The sequence below is a fragment of the Bubalus bubalis genome, chromosome 16 (assembly GCF_019923935.1).
Source record: "Bubalus bubalis isolate 160015118507 breed Murrah chromosome 16, NDDB_SH_1, whole genome shotgun sequence".
Taxonomy (NCBI): Eukaryota; Metazoa; Chordata; class Mammalia; order Artiodactyla; family Bovidae; genus Bubalus; species Bubalus bubalis.
Genome location: NC_059172.1, coordinates 26,877,026 through 26,901,014, shown reverse-complemented (window position 1 = coordinate 26,901,014; position 23,989 = coordinate 26,877,026). Strand labels below are relative to the sequence as shown.

Sequence of the window (23,989 nt, the reverse complement as noted above, 5' to 3'; positions counted from 1 at the left end):
CTTTGTCATAGATTAATTTAACTATAAGTGTGTGGGTTTATTTCCAGGCTCTCTATTCTGTTCTGTTGATCTATTAATATGTGTCTGTTTTTGTGCCAGTACCATACTGTTTTGATTACTATAGCTTTGTAGTATAGTTTGAAATCAGGGAACTTGATTCCTACATCTCTGCTCTTCTTTCTCAAGATTGACTCAGCTATTTAGGGTTTTATGTGTTACCATACAAATTTTAAAATTATTTGTTCTGGTTCTGTGAAAAATGCCATTAGTATTTTGATAAGGATTACATTGAATCTGTAGATTTCCTTGGGTAGTATGGTTATTTTAACAATATCAATTCTTGTAATCTAAGAACATGGTATAGCTTTCCATGTGTTTGTGTCATCTTCAATTTCCTTCATCAGTATCTTACAGTTTTCTGAAGATAGGGCTTTTACCCGCTTAGGTAGGCTTGTTCCTATGTATTTTATTTATTTTGATGTGATGGTAAATGGGACCGTCTCCTTAATTTCTCTGAGAGATTTTTGTTAATGTGTAGAAATGCAACACTGGAGAAGGCAATGGCAACCCACTCTGGTACTCTTGCCTGGAGAATCCTATGGATGGAGGAGCCTGGTAGTCTGGAGTCCATGGGGTCACAAAGAGTCAGACACAACTGAGCGACTTCACTTTCACTTTTCACTTTCATGCATTGGAGAAGGAAATGGCAACCCACTCCAGTGTTCTTGCCTGGAGAATCCCAGGGACGGGAGAGCCTGGTGGGCTGCCATCTATGGGGTCGCACAGGGTCAGACACGACTGAAGCGACTTAGTAGTAGTAGTAGTAGTAGTAGTAGAAATGCAACACATTTCTATATATTAATTTTATATCCTATGAACTTTACTGAATTAATTGAGTCCTAACAGTTTTCTGTTGACCTCTTAGGAATTTCTAAGTATAGTATCTGCCATCTACAAAAAAGGGCAGTTTTACTCTCTTTCCAATTTGGATTCCTTTAATTTCTTTCACTTATCTGATTGCTGTGACTACAACTTCCAAAAATATGTTGAGGCATCTTTGTCTTGTTGCTGATCTTAGAGGGAACATTTTCAGCTTTTCAATATTGAGTATGATGTTAGTTGTGGGTTCCTTATATATGGCTTTAGTTATGTTGAGGTGTATTCCCTCTATGCCCACTTTCTGGAATTTTTATCATAAACAGATGTTGATTTTTTTTGCATCTATTGAAATGATCACATGGGTTGTATTCTTCAACTTGTTAATGTGGTGGATCATATTAATTTATTTGCAGACACTGAAAAATCCTTGGATCCCTGAGATAAATCCTACTCAGTCACAGTGTATGAGCTCTTAATGTATTGTTTGATTTGGTTTGCTAATATTTTGTTAAGGATCTCAGCATATACATTCATCAATTATATTGGCCTATAATTTTCTTTTTTGTATCAGTGGGATACAGATATCATAGAATGAGTTCAGAAGTGTTTCTTCCTCTGTAGTTTTTTGGAATGGTGTGAGGAGGATAGGTTTTAACTCTTTTCTAAATGTTTGGTAGAATTCACCTGTGAATCTGGTCCTGGACTTTTCTTGGGAGTTTTTAAAGTACTGATTCAATTTTATTACTGGTAATTGGTTTATTCATATTTTCTGTTTCTTTCTGGTACAGTCTTGGGATATTGTACCTTTTGAAGAACTTGTCCATCTCTTCTAGGTTGTCCAATTTATTGGCTTATAGTTGTTCATAATATTGTCTTATCCTTTGTATTTCTGTGGTATTTATTGTAACTTCTTTTTCACTTCTGATTTCATGGATTTGGGCCCTCCCCCTTTTCTTGATTCTGGCTAAATATTTATCAATTTTCTTTATCTTTTCAAAGAGTTGGCTTTTAGTTTCGTTGATCTTTTCTGTATATTTTTAGCCTCTGTTTATTTCTGCTCTTATCGTCATGATTTCTTTCCATCTACTAACTTTGGATTTTGTTTGGTCATCTTTCCTCAGTTTCTTTAGGTGTAAGATAAGGTTGTTTGAGATTTTGTTTCCTGAGCTAATCTTCCCTCTTAGAACTGCTTTCGTTGCATCCCATATGTTTTGGATCATCGTGTTTTTGTTTTGTCTCTAGGTATTTTTTTAATTTCCTCTTTGATTTCTTCAGTGATCCATTAGTTGTTTAGTAGCATATTGTTTAGCCTTCATGTGTTGGTGTTTTTTTGCAGTTATTTTCTTGTAGTTTATTTCTTGTCTCATAGCATTGTGGGTTAGAAATGATGCTTTATATGATTTCAGTTTTTGTAAATTTATGGAGGTCTGTTTTGTGGCCTAGCTTGTGTTCTCTCCTGGAGAATGTTTCATATGCACTTGATAAGAATATGTATTCTGCTGCTCTGGGATAGAATGTTCTATCATATATCAATTAAGCTTACCTGATCTAGTGCATCATTTAAGGCCAGAGCCTCATTGATTTTCTGTCCGGATAATCATCCGTCCATTGGTATAAGTGGAGTGTTAAAGTCCCCTACTATTATTGTGTTACTGTTGATTTCCCCTTTATGTCCATTAATATTTATTTGTAACTGGAATTCTTTCATAGGAAGATTTCTACCCCCTGCACATTTATTTACTTAGTAATCTGTTATGTACATGGATCCTTGGATACTTACTTTATTCTCTAGATTATAATTCAATGTTATTTTCATTTACTTTGTCATTCACATTGTTCCAGTTTTGGCCTTCAGCAGCTCTTTAAGGCTGGCCCCTGTGTCCTTTTGACATGCTCTCATCTCTTCCTCACCCTTTTACTTTCTAATACTATACGTTGTTCCAGGCTTCTCTAGTATGTTTCTTGCCCTAGCCCGAGAATCAGATAGCCATTTCTCCAAGGAATTCTGGCTTTTTAAATTTGTTGAATGGCATTTAGAAACCAAGATGGTGCGTTCACTGCTACTGGGTACCAGTGCTTCTCAGCCCTCTCAAGGAACAGGGTTGGGAATGACATCTATTGTACTAACCAATGCAAACACACCTATCTACATTTATATCTATACCTATTTATTTGTATAGTAAACTCTAATTCTCACCTTCATCCCACTTATTTATCATTCCCTTGTCTACTTCTTTCTCTTTAAAAAAAAAAAAAAAAAAAAAAAAAAAACCCTGGCACCTGGCTCTCATTATCTACAATTGCTGGCCCAACCCTGGCAAATATGTAAAGTGTCAGAATTGCCAAACTCTACCCCAAGAGAAGAAAATTTTACTACTGTTTTTGTACAGTTCTTTTTGTCTTCATCCTTACAGGATCTATGCAAAACATTGTTTTCCAGTTATTTAGGCCAACTCCTTCCTTTCCTTCCACTTCAGAGAGATTCTGTCCTGTATTTGTAACATAGTTAGATTCATTTGTCACAGTCTGCATTCCATCCTGGATTCCCCTGGTATTCTGAGTTTTTGTGTTTTTATTGCATGCAGTAAAAATTTTTCTTGTGGTATATAATTCTATGAGTTTTGAAAAATGTATATAGTGATATTATCTAATACCATAGTACTATACAGACCAGGCCCATCATCCTAAAAATTCTGTTGTGCTGTGGGGACAGCAGTTTTAATTATTTATCTAGACTCACACCTCTTTAAAAATCAAATATGCAAGTGATTAAAATCATTTTTAGACTAATATTTTTTCACACTATCTTTAGCTTTTTCTACCCAAAGTTGATGTTATACTTTAAGAAATCTCCATTATTTATCAAACTCTAAAATTCTCTCTTGAAGAGATATTAAACCTCAATTGCTAATGACACATATGGATTAACCAAAGTACATTCTACAACCCAAGTCCATTTCCCAATGTGCCTAATCCATTCCCCACAGAGTCATTGCAAAAACCTTTCCATGGTGAGCCAAAGAAAATCAGAAAAATAGGTACAAAAATAACTTTATAAATTACAAATACAGTATTTTTTAAAATTCTCCAGTACTTTTTGAAGTTTCCATATTGCTGCTCTTCTTTTGGGCTGAGATTGACAAAAGTTGACTTTAACACAGCTCCCTTTTCTCATAAAATTTTAATAACCATGTTTCTATTTCTGAAAGCTGAAATGTTTTCACTACTTTCCTAAATTCTTTAATTTGAAAAAGGAATAAGTGAGGGTGAATCATTTAAAAGAGGTAGAAGTCAGAAGCCAGACAGGTAGAAATGAGGTTAAGTCATGCTTGCTGGTTAAAACTCTATAAGAGGACTTTTCAGAGGCCAAGGCACATAGAAGTACAGAGTGTAGCTGGTACAGAAGTACAGAGAAGTAGCTGGCCTGAATTAGTGACTTGGTTAGTCAACAGACAGGAATCCAGAAAATATTCAATTGTTTAGAATGGGCAAATTAAAAGCACCAAGGAATACTTCTACTCAACCTTTTGCTCCTAAGATGGGTAAAGTAGAATATTTCTACTAGAAATCTTAGACCAGCTAAGATATGAGTAGAGGGAGGAATAACTCCTAGTCCTCAAGTATATCACCTGTCCTCACTGCCTGAGCAAGCTGTGGTAACTGACAGTGGAACTATGCATGCTTATCTGGGAATTCATGTATACACTTAAGTGGGGATGCATGTAGGGGGTGGTAGAGTGGATTAAAGGAGGTTGTATATAAAATTGTGTGTGCCTGTGTGCATTTTTCTAAGGACTCAACAGATCTGATGGATTCATCAGATTGTCAAAAGTTTCTGAGTCATGTAAAAAATGTTAAGAAATACATGGGTTTAAGTTCTGGCTGGAGGGATTGGGATCTCCATACATATCTCCAATCTGAGTCTTCCTGGGATGCTGCTTCCCAGGAGCAGGTGTGCCACCTAAACTCACAGGAACATCCCAGGACCACTATAGTCTGAGCCTTCCTGGAGAACTGGCCCCACAGTCACTCCCTGCTTCTTAAAACACTCGACTCTGATTTTTATAACACTCCTTCTGCAAACCTTCTGTCTCCTGAACTGGCATCTCTTAACTATTTCATGTTTCCTGAAGGCTGAAGTTGTCTGTTAAGTCACTTCAGTAGCGTCAGATTGTTTGCAACCCTATGAACTGTATCCCTCTAGCTCCTCTGTCCATGGGATTCTCCAGATAAGAATACTGAAGTGGGTTGCCGTTTCCTTCTCCAGGGGATCTTCCCAACTAAGGGATCAAACCCACATCTCTCATGTCTCCTATATTTGCAGATGGGTTCTTTACCACTAGCACTGGCCACCTGGGAAGCCCAGTGTTGTCTAGTAATGGTTTATCTATCCTTTTTCTTTCTACACTTTTTCCCTTGGAGCATTTATCCATCCTTCTCTTATCCATCTTTCTCCAGCATGTGCTGTAATTTTGTATTTCCATGCTGGGGTATTTCCATCTGGATACACTGCACCTTCCTCAAGTTCACTAAATGTAAAACAACAATAAAATTCTGTGATTGAATAAAATTACCTTTCAGTCAGTTCAGTTCACTCAGTTGTGTTCAACTCTTTGCGACCCCATGGACTGCGGCACACCAGACCTCCCTGTCCATCACCAACTCCCGGAGTTTACCCAAACTCATGTCCATTGAGTCGGTGATGCCATCTAACCATCTCATCCTCTGTCATCCCCTTCTCTTCCTGCCTTCAATCTTTCCCAGCATCAGGGTCTTTTCCAATGAGTCAGCTTTTCGTATCAGGTAGCCAAAGTATTGGAGTTTCAGCTTCAGCATCAGTCCTTCCAATGAACACAGACTGGTTGGACCTCCTTGCAGTCCAGGGTTCTCTCAAGAGTCTTCTCCAACACCACAGTTCAAAAGCTCAGCTTTCTTTATAGTCCAACTCTCACCTCCCTACATGACTACTGGAAAAACCATAGCCTTGATTAGACGGACCTTTCTGGCAAAGTACTGTCTCTGCTTTTTAATATTCTGTAAAAGTCTCCCAATATTGATATTTTATGATTCTAGTTTCTGTTAATTATAATGCCCTATTCTGAATGACTTGGGTTCAATCTGAGTAAATGTCATCCAAGTATTTTAAGAATTTTAAATCTAGAAAACATACAGAATGGTGAATTGAGACCCCTTAAAACATCTAATGACAGCAAAACATTGCAAGATTGAGATAAGTACACAGGGTCCTGGATGATGAAGGAAGGGTCCCAACTCAGCCAAACTGGGGGTCAAGGGAAGCTTTGCTGCTATAATCCCAGAGTTGAGATTTAATGGCCGCTTTCAAAACCTGAAGTTAGTTTAAGGAACACCATTGCAGAGGAAAGTAAAAGGTGAGGCATTCTTTAAAAAAAAGTGGGGGTGACGAAATAAGCAAAGGCATAAAAGATGGGAATAACATGGTTTATACTGGGAACTTTCAGAAGTTGGGAGTATAAGGAGTAAAAGTACGAAGGTGAAAGATGAGATTAGGGAGACAGGGAGAGATGAAAAGGTAGTCCTGTAGTCTGTATTAAGAGTTCAACCTCTTGGATGGAAAACACACATCAGGGTGGCAGAAGGGGTTGTTCTTGTTGTTCAGTCACTAAGTCATGTCCAACTCTTTGCAACCCCATGAACTGCAGCACATCAGGCTTCCCTGCCCCTCACTGTCTCCTGGAGTTTGCCCAAGTTCATTTCTATTGAGTTGGTGATGCTATCCAACCATATCTTCCTCTGTTGTCCTCTTCTCCTCCTGTCCTCAATATTTCCCAGCATCGGGGAAACATTTTCCAATGGGTTGGCTCTCTGCATCAGGTGGCCCAAGTATTAGAGCTTCAGCTTTAGCATCAGTCCTTCTAAAGGGTATTCAGGGTTGATTTCCTTTAGGATTGACTGGTTTGATTTCCTTGCTGTCCAAGGGACTCTCAAGAGACTTCTCCAGTACCACAATTTGAAACCATTTGGAGGTTTTTGATTCAAGTAGTGTTGAAGCAGCTTGAAGGATTTTGACCATTACCTTACTAGCATGGGAAATGAGCACAATTGTGTGGTAGTCTGAACATTCTTGAGCACTGCCCTTCTTTAGGATGGGAATGAAAACTGACTTTTTTCAGTCTTGTGGCCACTGTTGGGTTTCCCAAATTTGCTGACATATTGAGTGCAACACTTTAACAGCATCATCTTTTAGGATTTTAAATAGCTCAGCTGGCATTCCATCACCTCCACTAGTTTTATTGACAGGAATGCTTCCTAAGGCCCACTTGACTTCAGAAGTCAAGTGGGAAGGGTACAGGGAGAAAAAGCAGTGGTGTGGTGAACATATTCCTCACATTGCCCACATGGAATGCTTTTCCAATACTCTGACACTCTTCTTCCAGAGGGAACATGTCCAAATAGGTTGCAAATCACCACGTACACTGCTTACTGAAGGACATGTCTCATGCGATGAACACTACAGATGCAGTGGTGATGGTGGGAGTCGGGGGCAGTTAAAGGCAATGCTGGAGGTATGAGGGGCGATGGGAGAGCTAGAAGCAGACCTATGACATGGTCAGATTTGCATTTCTGAGAGGTCAACAGTCACTGAGGATAAGATAAACAGGAGGGGATACGATTACAAGCACTGTGACCAGATAGGAAACTGGTGGGTGCAGTCATCCACTTGAGAAATGACTGGAAGAAGGGATGAGAGACATCAGATTGGAAACATATTAAAGACAGTGGTTTCCAAGCTTTTCTTCATATTGGAATCTTTGGGGGAGCTTCAGAAAAAGCTTATGATTTCATTGGTCTGGGATGTGGCCTGGACTTTGGAATTTTTAAAAGCTCCCTGGATGATTCTAGTGTACAGACACAAGATGGGACTCATTGATTCATGGAGTAAAATCAGCAGAAATCAGTGACCGATTAGACAGAGTTGAGAATGTGGGAGAGGCATGTGAAGGATGGCTGAAACCTGGGATTCTAGCACTGGACGCCTGCCAGAGCTGGGAGAATAGGACCAAGGCCTGATCCCTACCCGAGCCTCAGTTCGCAACTGAAAGTGCTTTTAGAATACTGTCAAGCGTGTCACAATACAGCAATGTATGTTCCTTCTCAATCGTGTTGTGACTGTAACACTTGGGGAAAACATTAACTGCCAAGGCCACTCTTCCCCCATGCTGGTCCCTCCTGACCGAGCACGGCAGGGGTTCTAAGGCAGATCAGTAACCACAGCTGTGGACTTCTCTGCAGGGCAGTTTGGAGTGGGAGATTCATTGTCCTCACTAAACTTTTCTTAGAACTGCAGTGCAACCAAAGATCCTTCCTTCCCTCTCTCCTCCACAGCGGTCAGACCTACATCATGGTGTGATAGCTGTCCTGGCCAACTCTGAATCCTTCCCTGTTTTCTCTCATAGGCTATTACTCAAATAATCCCTTGCCTAATTATGTCTTGGTGTCTATTTCTCAGAATCCAAACTAACATAAGATTATAACTTTATTAAATTTTAATTTTTCTCTTTGAGTCTTATGAAATACGGGAAACAACTCTCCCTCACTTCAGTCAAAGACAACCTAAACAAGTTTCCAAGGAGCACATTGGCGGCACTTCAAATTTAATTAGGCAAACCAACCTAGCCAGAAAAAGCCAAGACATACCAAGACTTTCCCTCATCAGAGTCACATGGAAGAGTTCTGCAAAGTCTTAACAAAGAAACCAATTACATTAAAGTCTCCACATCTTGAAATGACTGACATCCCATAAAACATACACGTATCTGAAAGTACTTTTGTAACTTTCAAAGACCAAATGTTTCATCAAGCATTTGCAAAGAATGGCACCACAATGCATAAAACATCACAGGGAGAATTCCATGAAATATTCTCAATTATGCAACTTGTTGGAAAATTTGTAGCCTCATATACTGCCAGGAATTATAATGTTGCTTCTACCCATAAGTAAGTACATATAAGTAAATGATATATGAAGCATCTTCCATGTGTCAAACATTGTACAAGGTACTTTACATGGTATACTAATCTTAGCAACCAACTTATGGAGAAAGGATTATTAAGTTTTTTTTTTTTTGTTTTTTTTTAGAAGAAAAAACTGAAGCTTAGAGGTAGAGATACATCTAGTTCCCATGGCCTAGGTAGCAGAGCATATATTCAAACTCAGGTGAATCTCGATTGCTCCCTGCAGTCAGGCTGCCTTCTGGCAGAAGTTGGACATAGCCCATAGGAAGGCTCCCTGAAAGCAGTTGTTTCTAGGTCACAATCTAAGAGGGAAGAGACGTTGCCCTCATCACCCTTACCAGGGAATAAGCAGTGACCTAGGTCCACGCTCTAAAAATACAAAAATGAACCACACAGAATAATAGAAGCCTGAAGCAGAAAAGAGCCTTCAGGATCATCTAATGTTAGACAGTAAAAGAATCTGAGAATTTCCTCTAGATTATGAGACAGACATCTTTTAGATTTACCTCTGTGAGCACTTTGCATCTCAGCCTGCACCCAGAGGGGAAAGCCCTTGGCTGATGGAGTGGGAAGTATAAACCAGCAGGCGCTGGATGGCTGTTTTGGTAAATTTATTCAAACTAAGGAAACATTCTGCTCCCATGCTACCCTGCATGGTGGCCACCAAAGAGAAACAAAGATGGCTCCAATCTCCTTCTGGCCCTTGGGTGGTTCTCAGGACTCTGGAGATGGTGGCAGGGGACAAGCTCCTCCTTTCTTCCAGGTTCCTGTGCTACTTCTATCAGCTTAGAGCATAGGAGAAGAGGAAGGGAGGTGGCTCTGTGGTTTCAGGGAAAGAAAAGGGCAGTGTTCCTTGCTGACTTTTTTCTCCTGCCCATGAGCTTTCTCCCTACTGACAGATAATTGAGTATTTTCCCTTCTCCAGTGCTCCTACCTCCCCTTCCAATTTTAAGAGGAAATTCAAGATACCACCGCCCTTTCTGAAAAATTTTCTTTCTCAGGCAGGCTGCCATTATCAACAGTAGTAGGTAAATATTCACTATAAAGCTACTTTGTATGGTTTTTTTTTTTTTCTCAAGCCAACATATGAATTTAATTTAGAATATTAATGGGCATGGTAAACACTTGAATATATGTTGTGTTTTCTTTTTTGAATAAAAAAAATTTAGTTTAAGACATAAAGTATAATTTATGAGCATAAACTACTCAAAGCTTTGTTATGCACCTGGGCCATGGGTAGCAGAAGAAAGTCTGAAAGTTCAGTCTTTGAATTGCTAATGAGATCACCAGCGATTTATTTTTTAAATAAATAGCCCCATCTGTATTCAGATGCTGAGGCCACAGAGGGTGTATTTTTATCATCAAACTTTAAGGTTTACTTACCCATGAAAGTATAAAGATTTTCTTTAGAAATGACTAAGATTTTAGAAATTTCCCTTGTAACCTTGTAGCTGTGTGTTCATGTGTATGAGCCATCTGAAAGTCCCTTTGATGTTCAAAAGCTCTCATATCACCTGTCCTTGGTCTTGGAAAGAAAGGTTACACATGGAATCACATTGTTCTAAGCCCATTTCTTACTCTCCAGTGCCAACATAATTAAATGCTGAGCCTTGTGTATTGGAGCTATTTATTTGAGACTGCAGTCAAAACTGAGTCTCCGCTTAATCACTTCCTCCTCCTGGTAGTTTTTCCTGACCCCAGTAAAGGTTAGCTTCCTCCGGAGGTAGCCTCATAGCTTGTGCTTTAGGATAAGGACTGGTTTACTGGTCATCTCCACTAGACTGTAAGCTCTGACAGATTCAAGTTTAGGCCTTGAATTAGGTGCTGACCACTGCATCCCAGAATCTAGCAGTGCTAGAAACGCAATGAACACTAGTGGCATGAGCAAACTGAAGGCTCCCCACATTCCATCCGAGCCCTTAGGCAGCATTTTAAGAATAATTTTATATTTATTTATCACTGTGCTGGGTCTTCGTTGCCATGTGGGCTTTTCTTTAGTTGTGGCAAGTAGGGATTACTCTTTGCAGTCTGTGGTTTCTCATTGCAGTGGTGTCTCTTGTCGTGGATCAGGGGCTCCATGGCATTTGGGCTTCAGTAGTTGTGGCACATGGGTTCAATAGTTGTGGTTCCTGGGCTTTAGAGCACAGGCTCAATAGTTATGGTGCTTAGCTGTTCCAGGGCATGTGGGATCCTCCTGGATCAGGGTTTGAACCTGTGTCTCCTGCATTGGCAGGTGGATTCTTTGCCACTGAGCCACCAGGGGAGCCCCACCACATTTGGTATTATAGAACCATGAACTCTGCCTTAAAACTTTCCTGTCTCACAGTGAGAACACCTCCTTGTACCCTCTTCCCACCTTCCCCATTGATTTCCCAGTGGCTTCTCTTCCTCTTTATATCCAAATCCCTATACTTTCAAAATTGAAGTATAGTTGATGCATAATGTTATAGGTGTACAATATGGTGATTCACAATTTTTAAAGTTTATATTCCATTTATAGTTATTATGAAATGTATAGTATATCCTGCATACTGTACAATATATCCATGTAGCTTATTTTATACCTAATAGTTTATTCCTCTTTCTCTTCTCCTCACTTCCCTCTCTTGACTGGTAGCCACTAATTTGCTCTCTGAATCTCTGAGTCTCCTTCTTTTTTGTTATAGTTCCTAGTTTGCTGTATATTTTAGCTTCTACACATAAGTGATATCATACAATGTTTCCCTTTCTCTGTCTAATTTTATAGCATAGTGCCCCCCAATTTCATTCACATTGCTACAGGTGACAAAATTTTATTCATTTTTTATGGTTAATAAAAAACACACATTTTTATGTGTGTGTGTATACTGTATTTTTATCCAATCATTGCTTGATGGACACTTAGGTTGCTTCCATATCTTGGCAACTGAAAATTATTCTGCTATGAACACTGGGGTGCATGTTTATTTTTTAATTATTAAATTTTTTTTTCAAAAATATATACAAAGGAGTGGAATTGCTGGGTATATTTAGAAATTAATTGTATTTGGAGGGCCCTCCACAGTTTTCTATAGTGGCTACATCAATTTACATTCCCCAAAACAGTGTCCTAGGGTTCCCTTTTGTCCATATCCCCACCAGTATTTGTCAATTTTGTTCTTTTTGATAAAAGCCATTCTGATGTGACGTGATATTTTACTGTGGTTTTGATCTACACTTTGCTGCAATGTTGACCCTATTCATGTGCATGAATATTTTTGAATATTATGGAACAACGGATTGGTTCAAAATTGGGAAAGGAATATGTCAAGACTGTATATTGTCACCCTGCTTATTTAACTTACATGCAGAGTACATCATGTAAAATGCCAGGATGGATGAAGCACAAGCTGAAACCAAAACTTCTGGGAGAAATATCAATAACCTCAGATATGCAGATGATACCACCCTTACAACAGAAAGCAAATAGGAACTAAAGAGCTTCTTGATGAAGGTAAAAGAGGAGAGTGAAAAAGCTGGCTTAAAACTCAACATTCAAAAAACAAAGATCATGGCATCTGGTCCCATCACTTCACGGCAAATGGATAGGAAAACATGGAAACAGTGACAGATTTTATTTTCTTGAGCTCCAAAATCACTGCAGTGACTGAAGCCATGAAATTAAAAGACGCTTACTCCTTGGAAGAAAAGCTTTTACCAACCTAGATAGCATATTAAAAAGCAGAGACATTACTTTGCTAACAAAGGTCCGTATTGTCAAAGCTATGGTTTTTTCCTAATCATGTATGGATGAGTTGGATCATAAAGAAGGAGGAGTGTTGAAGAATAGATTCTTTTGAACTGTGGTGTTGGAGAAGAGGTTATTGATATTTCTCCCAGCAATCTTGACTCCAGCTTGTGAGTCATCCAACCCAGCATTCCTCAAGATGCACTCTGCATAGAAGTTAAATAAACAGGGTGACAATATACAGCCTTGATGTACTCCTTTCCCAACTTGGAACCAGCCTGTTGTTCCACGTCCAGTTCTGACTGTTGCTTCTTGATCTACATATAGATTTCTCAGGAGGCAGGTAGAGTGGTCTGGTATTTGGACTCTTGTTGATTATGAGGGCTACTCCATTTCTTCTAAGGGATTCTTGCCCACAGTAGTAGATATAATGGTCATCTGCATGTGAGCTTGTTGATATTTCTCCTGGAAATCTTGATTCCAGCTTGTGAGTTATCCAGCCCAGCATTTCCCATAATGTACTCTGCATACAAGTTAAACAAGCAGGGTGACAGTATACAGCCTTGATGTACTCCTTTCCCAATTTTGAACCAGTCCATTGTTCCATGTCCAAACTGTTGCTTCTTGACCTGCATACAGGTTTCTCAGGAGGAAGGTAAAGTGATCTGGTATTCCTATCTCTTTAAGAATCTTCCACAGTTTGTTGTGATCCACTCAGTTAAAGGCTGTAGCATAGTCAATGAAGCAGTAGTAGATGTTTTCCTAGGATTCTCTTACTTTTAGTATGATCCAATGGATGTTGGCAATTTGATCTCTGGTTCCTCTACCTTTTCTAATTTTAGTTTGTACATGTGGAAGTTCCTGGTTCACATACATCTGGAGCCTCGCTTGAAGGCCTTTAAGCATGCTAGCATACCTTGCTAGCATGTGAAATGAGTGCAATTATGCAGCAGTTTGAACTTTCTTTGGCACTGCCTTTCTTTGGGATTTATCCCACTACTCTGTTTTATTTTTTTTTATAGCACCCAGAGACAAATACTTTGTTTACATATTTTAATATCTGTTTCCTATCACTGTCATATAGTAACTTTTGGGCAGCAGGGATCCTCTCCTATTCACAGATTAACCTTTGACATCTAGAATACTAACTTGCACAGTATTCAGTAAACACTTACCAATGCAATTTGAAGACAGTCTTCACTTTTTGCCCTTAGCACAGTTGTTAATGAAGTTCACCTTAAGTGCTAACAAGTCAACTTATTTTTGATATATCAAGAGTCAAGATTGGTATGTTAACCAAAGTCAGGTACTATGTAAATCAATTATCACTAAAGAAAGAATACTGGCACATCTTATCAGAATTGTCACCATACAAAAAAAGAAATAAACTTGCATTTTTTGGTACTTCCACTTATTTTACATTCCCACAGTAAGCTTCTATAAATTAGATAAGGTATTGAACATTGAAAAAATAAGGTACCTTTAAGATAAGCAAACATAAAGCCAGGTCTGTAATGCCTGTATTCATGAATTTGCTGACTCTATAGGTTATCTAGATATTTTAGAGCAGTTCCAATCAAAGTAGTAGTAGAAGTCTAAGAGACAGTTTAAAAACCTCAATAGAACTTTCAAATATTGTTAATATAGTTTATAATGCCTATTATACCAAGTATCTTGACTTTAAGAAGAACTGATTCCGTTTAAAAACACTAATCTAGTAATCGGTGTATTGACTGAAGAAGTCTTTGATGAACAAAAATGGACTTTCAGTAATAAATGTTTGGCAGTCAAACATCTTTTAAAAATGAACCATTCGGGTTGTAAAACAGGTTATCACAAGTCCACAGGATCAAGTCCAAATTCTGCAGTATACAGAGCCTTTTTACTCTGACCCCTGCTTCTTCCCCAGCTACTTCTCATCACATATTCATGAATGTGGTCAGCCTCATAACCATCTAGAAAACCTGCTTATCTTTCACCAACTCAAATGTCACCTCTCTGTAGTTTTTCTTAATCCCTTCTCAAGCTGAACTATCTTCTTTCTATGTTTCCAGTTGAATTCTGAGCGTGATTTTAAGTAAACTGTACTACAGCATTTACTCTGTTTTCCTGGCTAGGTTACAAATGTTTGTGGGATAAAATATATCATTCCAATTGCTAAATAAATATGCAAACATCTGCCTCACATGTTCAACTAATATTGGTCAAACTACTACTGACTGAATGAAAAGTGTTAGTAGGATTAGGGTTACATCTAAAAATAGCCTAAATGACTTAATCTGCTGTGTGAAAATAAAGATTTTTTTTAGATAGAACAACCATACCTAAAACCCCCAGGAATACTGGCCTATGTATGCTATTTTTCACATGCAAGGTTATTGCTACCCTGGCAAATTCTACATTCTCAGTACATAGGTGAATTTGGTTGAGTAGAATGATCACCTGGAAGTTGCACTATATCTAAGAGGTTATGAGAAGGATGGTCAGGTCTCTAAATTTCAGCAACATTTTGATGCAATAAACTCGACTGATTCCTCCTAAGCTGTTCTCCACTTAGAAGTGAAAAAAAATAAAACAAAACCAAATGAAGATGGCTGAACTGAATGAGCATTCAGCCTGAGTGCTCAATCCTTATGGGGCTCACAGACCTCCATGAGCAAGAAATTTTTTTTAAAGTGCATTTTTCTAGATTTCTGATGATATGAATACCCTTCAAAAATCCCATTGCTGCTTCCTGGCATTGACCAATACCACTGCAGGTTAATCACCAAAAACTTGGTAGATGACTAACCTCACAGAAACACGGAATGTATTCTAAATAGGAATCACTTTTAAATGAACTTACTGAACTTTTATATTGCCACCACAAATTTTCATTTCTTGATGGCCCCCTAAAAAAAGATACAGACTTTTAAAATTTAATAAAAAGGGCTGAGTGCTATTTTAGTAATCTTTTGATCTACTTTCCTTAACAAGTATTTATTAATAAAGATTTATTTCAACTTTAGTAAAACATGACTTAACATTTTACATTAAAAACTAAAACAGACATTTCTAATTTCAAAATTAACAACCTAATTATAATGTGTAAGTATATGTACAGAGTATAGCAAAATATATTAGTGTCCAAAGATTACTACAATCAATTAAGATTGAGAGCCCAAAACAATGTTTATGTCCTTTCAAAACCCAACCTTTATTTCTCCATTACCAAACATGATTCCAGTTAGTGATTTACAAATATTTATACAGGGAAAAACATACTAAAAGTCATCAACAAAGGCTGTTTTTGATTACTCCGGGATTCTAACTCATGTTAGATTCTTCTAAGAATTATTTCGAGCATACAGTTTAGAAATGCTTGTTTCAATGACTTATTCTTACTATGTTCATAAACACAAACACATAACATGTGTGTATGAAAGAATACACAAAAAATTGTTTTATTGGTATTTAGAGGGTAGTTTTAATATAAGCTAAATATAAACACAATTGTTAGATATTCTGTCACTTATCTTGCAAAACAATATTCCAAGATCAACCTTGAAGCATTTATAAAAATGAAAATGAATAAAATATCTTCCTCAATTAACTCTAAGGACTCCATATACAAATGCAAAAACGTGAACTTAACAATAATACATCAAACGTTGAGCTACTAATAGTAGAGCAACAAAACAACAATTTTATATAGCTCCAGGTAAAAGCATGTCATTTCCCACATCTACTATCTTTGTATTTTGCATAGAGTTCCAAGGCAAAGATTGCTTCTAGCTTTATGCATTACCAGAGAGGATGCCCTGTGTGGCTGGCTTATCACAGGCCTTTTAGTCTTCTTTCCTGATAGATCCTTCACTTCTTTCGAAGGAGGCACAGGAATTGGTTTCCATGGAATTGGGTTATAAAAGGCTGGTTCTGGATAAGAATTCCCACTGTAAAAACCTAAAATTATTTAAAAATCAGAATAAAACAAGAAAAACTTTTTGAGATCAAAGAAACTATTTTAAGACTCATAGAAAAACATTAAAATGTTAAAAGGGCAAAAATATCACTGACAAACCTGACTCATTTAAAACTTGAACTCAAATATTTTCAAACAATACTTTTCAAATACAGTAATGTTATAGTAAAAGTTAAAATATAAATGATAATTCTGAATATTCAAAGAACATTAATGTTCAAAACTAAAAACTCATACAAAATTTCTTCTAAAAAGTTAATTTTAGAAACCTTAAATTGAACAAAATCTTCATTTTCTTATTTCAGTCTGGGAAACTTCTGATTATGTACTAGTTTTCCCTAGTCGGACACTAAAGCTTGCAGGAAAAAACGCATGTTGAATATGTAGCTAAAGTGAATCAAACTGTGGTTCAGAACCACTGAAATTCTAAATCATTGTCACTCAAATTAAGCAGATTTCATACACTCTAGTTTTGTTATTAAGAGCAGTAGGGCATTTGCAGACTACAATGTTTATTATAACACTTATTTAAGCACAAATTTGGTAAAATAATCCATTTTTTGGCAATTAAGTTCTAGTCAATACATATATTCCATCTAAGTTTTAACTCTACTATCCAATCGTTTTGTTGAAACCACTACTTATTTGAAACAAGAGAGCAAAATAAAGGAGCAGACTCTGCTCGGTAGCTGTAGTGGATGACCTCTGTGACATGCAGGAGAGGCCTAAGTCCTGACAGAAGGAATGTGTCATTCGGACACTGGCAACCCACTTTGACTGCATACATATGTCAACACACACTTCAGCACGATGGTCAAAACAAAGTCTGGAATATGTTCTATTGTGTGAACAAAACAGAATGGGAGTATTTTTAATAATAAATCACTTCAAACAAGTGAAGGCAGCTGTCAGCAAGGTATGAGCTTCCAACATGGAAGTACAAAGGAAAACACACATTGCCACTTATAATCAGACCAAGCCAAAAAAGCCAACCAGGTCTGTATCTGGTTGGTGTGCCATCTAGTATTCCACCCTGCAAAAATAATGAGCCAAAGACACTGGGAACTCTGCCTCAGAGAGGTTAGAAAAGGGAAAGAAAATGACCCCTTAAATATATCCTGATTAAGGCTTTAAGATCCAAGGAATGTAAAAATTTTACTTATTTCTTAACGTTAGAAATCATTACTTTGCAGTTTTGCCACTGTTGCCTTTAAAATGTATCTGATTTTAGAGAATGACAACAAATTTGTAGTATCTCCACAGGAACACAGTATGTTATAATCTTCCAGAAAATAGTAATTTGAAAGAAAAATAATTTTTACACACTTCTATTTCTGTCAAAAGGAAACGTAATGTATAATATTCGCTCCTGCAAGCCATACTTATGTAAGCCACATAACATAAAAACCAACCTGTGAGCTTTCCATTGGCATAACCATAGCTCTTCGCAGCTGGACGAGGTTTATTTTTTGCATTTTCCAACCATTCCTTAAACTTTTTTTCTGCTATTTCCTTTTTTTCCTGTAATTCAGCCTGCCGTTGTTTTTCTTTTTCCTTAAAATGACAAGACCAAAGAATCTCCAGGGATATTCTGTAACTAAAAGTTCTATTCAGAGTCTACTGACTTGCTCCCCAGTAGCTCCCCATCCCAACGGCTTACTGATCAGAAACACTGAATCATATTTCTATAATTAGAGAGCAAAATTTAACATGATCAGGGATGTGATATGAAAGTGGCTGCCTCTAAACAATGATATTGAATCCAAGAAGAAAAAAGCCATTTGTTCTTTTAAAATAGAACAGTAATTTACAATAATGTAATAAAACTTTCCATAAAAGTACACTGAATAATATTTAAAAGCATAAACAACAGCAAAAAGCTTGCACCTGACTGCAGGAGTATCAATAGGCTTATTAATATTTTTCAGTCTAAGAAAATCACAAATGCATATTCATTTATGAAGCTTAATCATAATATAACAAGTAGGGATAGCTACATGTATTTGTATTACGCTAAGATAATGCCAATTTTCCATTAGAAATTCTTTATACAATATAGTTGGCACATATAAACACCAAGTCATGTATTTTAACTGATCACCTTAGCGAAAATACCTTTTCTTTCTTCTTCTTTTCACATTCTTCAGCATTTTTTTTCTTTAACCATTCTTGATATTTTTCCTTTGCTTTTTCTTGTAAATGTTCTTTCTCCAGTTCCTTTGCTGCTTTTTCTTTCATTTCCTTATTAATTTTTTGTTCCCTTTCTTTTCTTTTCTTAAATAAAAATGAAGGAATTTTCATTGGAATCTGTAATCATTCTTATACAAGGGAAGTGTTACAGACAGTAATTTTCTAAAAACAGGTGGTAACAGAGTGGTTGACACAATGTGGCTTATGAAAATATATAACACGCATGAACTTACCTGATCAATTTTAGTGTACCAGCTTGAGTATGTATTTCATGATGGCCTAACAAAGATCTTGTTCAACAAAGTATATTCAGAGCCTGGAACAGTGTTAATTAAGTAAATAGTAGGTGTTCTATAAAGATTTGCTGAATAAATGAGGGAACAGAAATGACAACCTGTTAGACTGTCTTGAATCTTAGTGTTTTTTTTCTATATATATATATTTTATTGAAGTGTAGTTGACTTACATGTTTCAAGTGCACAGCAAGGCAATTCAGCTATACATAGACACATTTATTATTTTTGAAATTATTTTCCACTGTAGGTTATTACAAGATATTGACTATAGTTCCCTGTGCTATACAGTAAACCTTTGTTGCTTGTTGCATATCTATTTTTTTAAATTAGAAATCTAGCATTCTAGTCATACGAAGTCAAACAAGTAGAATCAAAATGTCATAAATTTTTCAGTTCAGCAAAAATTTGTAAGTTTTCTAAAATATATATAGTATACATATTATTTATATATATATATGTATACAAAAGCTTTCCTACTATGCTTGAGAAAGAACATCAAAAAAAAAGAGAAGAGATGGAGAGATTGGAAAACATAAACTAAATGAAATGGGAGCACTGAATATGAAATAGAAAAAGTGAACAAACTAGATAAAAGTAAAAGATCACCACATAGTCCAGTTGCTTTTAAGCATGACTGCTTATCAGAAACATATCTGGAGCTCTGGAGGAAAAAAAAGCAATACCTGGGCATTTGTATTTTTCAAAAAATGGATAATTCTGATTTTAAAAAGTGATTGCAGGTTTTTCTATTAAATCCTAGTTTTGGTGACATAGAGTTCTATTATTTTTCTGTTGACCAATCATGATACAATGGTATTAAGTGAATAAAAGATACATAATCACAACAGTAAAAGATATTTATCATTTTTCACAATCAATAGCCAGACAAAAAAATTAAAGGTAATTACAACTGCAAGCCATAACAGGAACATGATTAACTTAACAATATAAAATAATTGCATACATCTGGGGAGTCAAGCAGAACAATGTGGTAAGTGGAAATGCATACATGCACATGTTTTCATCCACCCAGCCAGTCTATGTCTTTTGGTTGGTGCATTCAATCCATTTACATTTAAGGTAATTATCAATATGTATGATCCTGTTACAACTTTCTTAATCGTTTTGGGTTTATTTGCTGTAGGTCTTTTCCTTCTCTTGTGTTTCCTGCCTAGAGAAGTTCCTTTAGCATCTGTTGTAAAGCTGGTTTGGTGGGGATAAATTCTCTTAATTTTTGCTTGTCTGGAAAGCTTTTGAATTCTCCATCAAAACTGAATGAGAGTCTTCATAGGTAGAGTATTCTTGGTTGTAGGTTCTTCCCTTTCATCACTTTAAATATATCATGCTATTCCTTTCTGGCTTGTAGCATTTCTGTTGAGAAATCAGCGGATAGCCTGATGAGAGTTCCCGTGTATATTATTTGTCATTTTTCCCTTGTTGCTTTTAACATTTTATCTTTGTCTTTTATTTTTGTCAGTTTGATTACTATGTGTCTTGGTGTGTTCCTCCTTGGGTTTATCCTGCCTGGGCCTCTCTGTGCTTCTTGGACTTGGTTGACTATTTCCTTTCCCACATTACAGAATTTTTCAGCTATTATCTCTTCAAATATATTCTCAGGAACTTTTCCTCTCTTCTACTTCTGGGACCCTTAAAATGTGATTGTTGGTGTGTTTAAGGTTGTCCCAGAGGTCTCTTAGGTTGTCTTCATTTCTTTTCATTTTTTTTTTTATATTCTGTTGTGGCAGTGATTCCCATTATTCTGTCCTCCAGGTGATTCATCCATTCTTCTGCCTCAGTTACTCTGCTGTTGATTCCTTCTAGTGTATTATTTACCTCTATTTGTTTTTTAGTTGTTATAGCTCTTTGGTAAACATTTCTTGCATCTTCTTCATTGTTTTCCCGAGATCCTGGATAATTTTCACTATCATTATTCTGAATTCTTTTTCTGGAAGGTTGCCTATCTCCACTTCATTTAGTTGCTTTTCTGGGGTTTTATCCTGTCCCTTCACCTGGGACATAACTTTCTGCTTTTTCATAGTGATTAACTTTCTGTAATATGGTTTTTGTTTTAGCTACCGTGGGACTGTGCTTCCTCTTGCTTCTTCTGTCTGCCCTCTGATGGATGAGGCTAAGAGACGTGTGTAAGCTTCCTGGATAGGAGGGACTGGCAGTGGGAAAAACTGGGTCTTGCTCTGCTGAGCAGGACCTCGCTCAGTAAAGCTTTAATCCAAATATCTGCTGATGGGTCGGGTTGCACTCCCTCCCTGTTAGTTGTTTGGCCTGAGGCGACTCAGCCCTGGGGTCTACCGGCTCTATGGTAGGGTTAATGGGGAAGTCCAAGAGGGTTTACACCAAGGGGGATGTTCCTGGCCTGCTGCTGCCAGTGCCCCTGGTCCCTGGGGTGAGACCCTGCTGACCCAGGCCTCTACAAGAGGCCCTCCAACACTAAGCAGGTATTTTTGGTTTAGTCTCCTGTGGGGTCACTGCTCCTTTCCTCTGGCTCTTGGTGCATGCAAGGTTTTGTTCATGCCTTCCAAGGCTGGAGTCTGTTTCTCCCAGTCCTGTGGAAATCCCATAATTAAATTCCGCTGACCTTCAAGACCAGATTCCCTAGGGATTCCCAGTCCCTTTGTCAGATCCTCAGGCTGGGAAGCCTGACATGGGATGCAGAACCTTCACAACAGTGGGAGAACTTCTTTGGTATTATTCTTCTCCAGTTTGTGTATCACCCACCTGGCAGGTATGGGATTTGATTTTATTTTGATTGTGCCCTTCCTATTACCCGCTGTGGCTTCTTCTTTGTCTTTTGATGTGGGATATCTGTTTTTGGTGGTTCCAGCATCCTCCTGTCGATGGTTGTTCAACAGCTAGTTGTAATTCTGGGGCTCTTGCAGGAGGAGATGAGTGCACATTCTTCTATTCTGCCATCTTGAACCAGAAGCCTGAATCTTAGTGTTTCTTAATGGATGTTTACCCTCACTCTAAAACAGGAGCCACATAGGTATATATTTCCCAGACAATTTGCCAATATGAATACTTGGATAAATCTTCACCATAAAAGAGTTACAGAGGACCAATTTTAGCCCATTAAATACTGTTATAAGGACACATACAGACAAATCTCTGGCTATGCAATTCTTATAAGTCTTACATAGATCAAGGGTTGGCAAATTATGTCCTGCAGGCCAAATGTGGTCCATTACCACCTGTATTTATAAATAAAGTTTTATTGAAATGTGGCCACACATATTTATTTACATATTTATTGTCTATGGCTGCTACTGCACCACAACAGCAGAGTTAAATAGTTACAACAGAGACTGTATGGTCCACAAAAACTAAACTTTATTTGACCCTTTGCAGAAAAAAACCTGACATAGATTATAACTGAATATTTTTTCCTTTTCTCACCCAAAGGATAATCTGCCAACACAGTGAAATTCTAAATAACCAATAACATGGCTAGCTCTCTTTATCAAAGGTTTAGAAAATAATCTGCAAGGCATAAAGTGTATGTAATATAAATGTCATATATATCACCCTTCATGGAGCAAAGAAATATGAACCAAGAAATTCTTCTCTTGAAAGCATCTTGTAGAATACTTCAATACAAGCAATTCAAATAAGATCCAAGTAACAAACATCAAGTTATATTCAACATATGTGCAGTGCTGTGCAAGAAAAAGTGAAAGTGAAAGTCACTCAGTCATGTCTGACTCTGTGACTCCATGAACTACACAGTCCAGGGAATTCTCCAGGCCAGAATACTGAAATGGGTAGCTTTACCCTTCTCCAGGGGATCTTCCCAACCCAGGAATTGAACCCAGGTCTCCTGCATTGCAGGCAGATTCTTTACCAGCTGAGCCACCAGGGAAGCCCAAGTATACTGGAGTGGGTAGCCTATACCTTCTCCAGTGGATCTTCCTGACCCAGGAATCAAATCAGGGTCTCCTGCATTGCAGGCAGATTATTTACCAACTCAGCTATCAGGGAAGCCCCTGTGCAAGAAAGGCAGGGGTTAAAAATCAAAGCCCAGGAATCCCCTGGCAGTGGTTAGGACTTGGAGCTTTCACTGCTGAAGGTGCAGGTTTAATCCCTGGTTGGGGCACTAAAGATCCCCCAAACCTCGTGGCAGGGCCAAAAAAAGAAAAGAAAATCAAAGCCCATCATTCCCCAAGTTGCTATATTTCCTTATTGTTGGGCGGCCAATACCTGTAAAAGGAAATCCTTTCTTGCTGAGAACTCAATATCCATTAAAATAACACTGGAATTTAACTACTTCCTACAGTCAGAAAATCCACAAGATTAAAAAGGATCTTGCAGCTCTATCTGACTCATAAGACTCCTCCACAAGCTCATCAACAAGGAGTCATCCATCAGAAAAAAAAAAGAGTCAACCAGTCTCTACACTATTTTCAATTTTTGACAGCTAACATTTATTCAGTGCTAACTCTGCCTGTTACTGTTCTGTACATTGTATACATATACACTATGTCAGTTAATTCTTAAAAGCACAATATAAGAAAGATACTATTAAGATCTCATTTTATAAATGAGGAAACTAAGGCACAAAGAAGTTAAGTAATATGCCCAAGGTCACACAAATGGTAAATGAAAGATCACTACAGATCTCTCATATAAATATGAGATAACACTGAAAACAATTAATTTTTTTGGCCAATAAATCCAATTTAAATGAGACATTAAAATTCCTGAAAAATACACCACTTTTCAAAACTGATTCAAAAAGAAATAGAGTAACTGAAGTAATTGTTATAAGTAATTCTACTTACTAAAAATAATTCAGAATTTAAAACTTTCATATAAAGAGAACTCCAGCTTCCAATAGTGTCACTGTAGATTTTATTACACATTTAAGGAAGAAACAGTAGCAATTACCACACAAACTATTTTAAAAAAACAGAAAAAAAGAACACAACCAAGCTCATTTTAGGAGTGCAG

At 37.4% G+C, this 23,989-nt stretch overlaps 1 protein-coding gene across 1 annotated transcript in view; it reads right to left on the bottom strand.

Annotated features, from left to right (window-relative positions):
- Positions 1 to 15,751: 15,751 nt before the first annotated feature.
- Positions 15,752 to 23,989, bottom strand: part of CCDC34 (coiled-coil domain containing 34) — a 45,144-nt gene continuing 36,906 nt past the window's right edge. The window contains exons 4-6 of the mRNA XM_025266335.3: positions 18,657 to 18,815; positions 17,954 to 18,095; positions 15,752 to 16,522 (exon numbers count right to left, since the gene is read on the bottom strand). Coding sequence (XP_025122120.1) covers positions 16,308 to 16,522; positions 17,954 to 18,095; positions 18,657 to 18,815 — 516 coding nt within the window. The 3' untranslated portion in view covers positions 15,752 to 16,307. The remainder of the gene's footprint in view (positions 16,523 to 17,953; positions 18,096 to 18,656; positions 18,816 to 23,989) is intronic.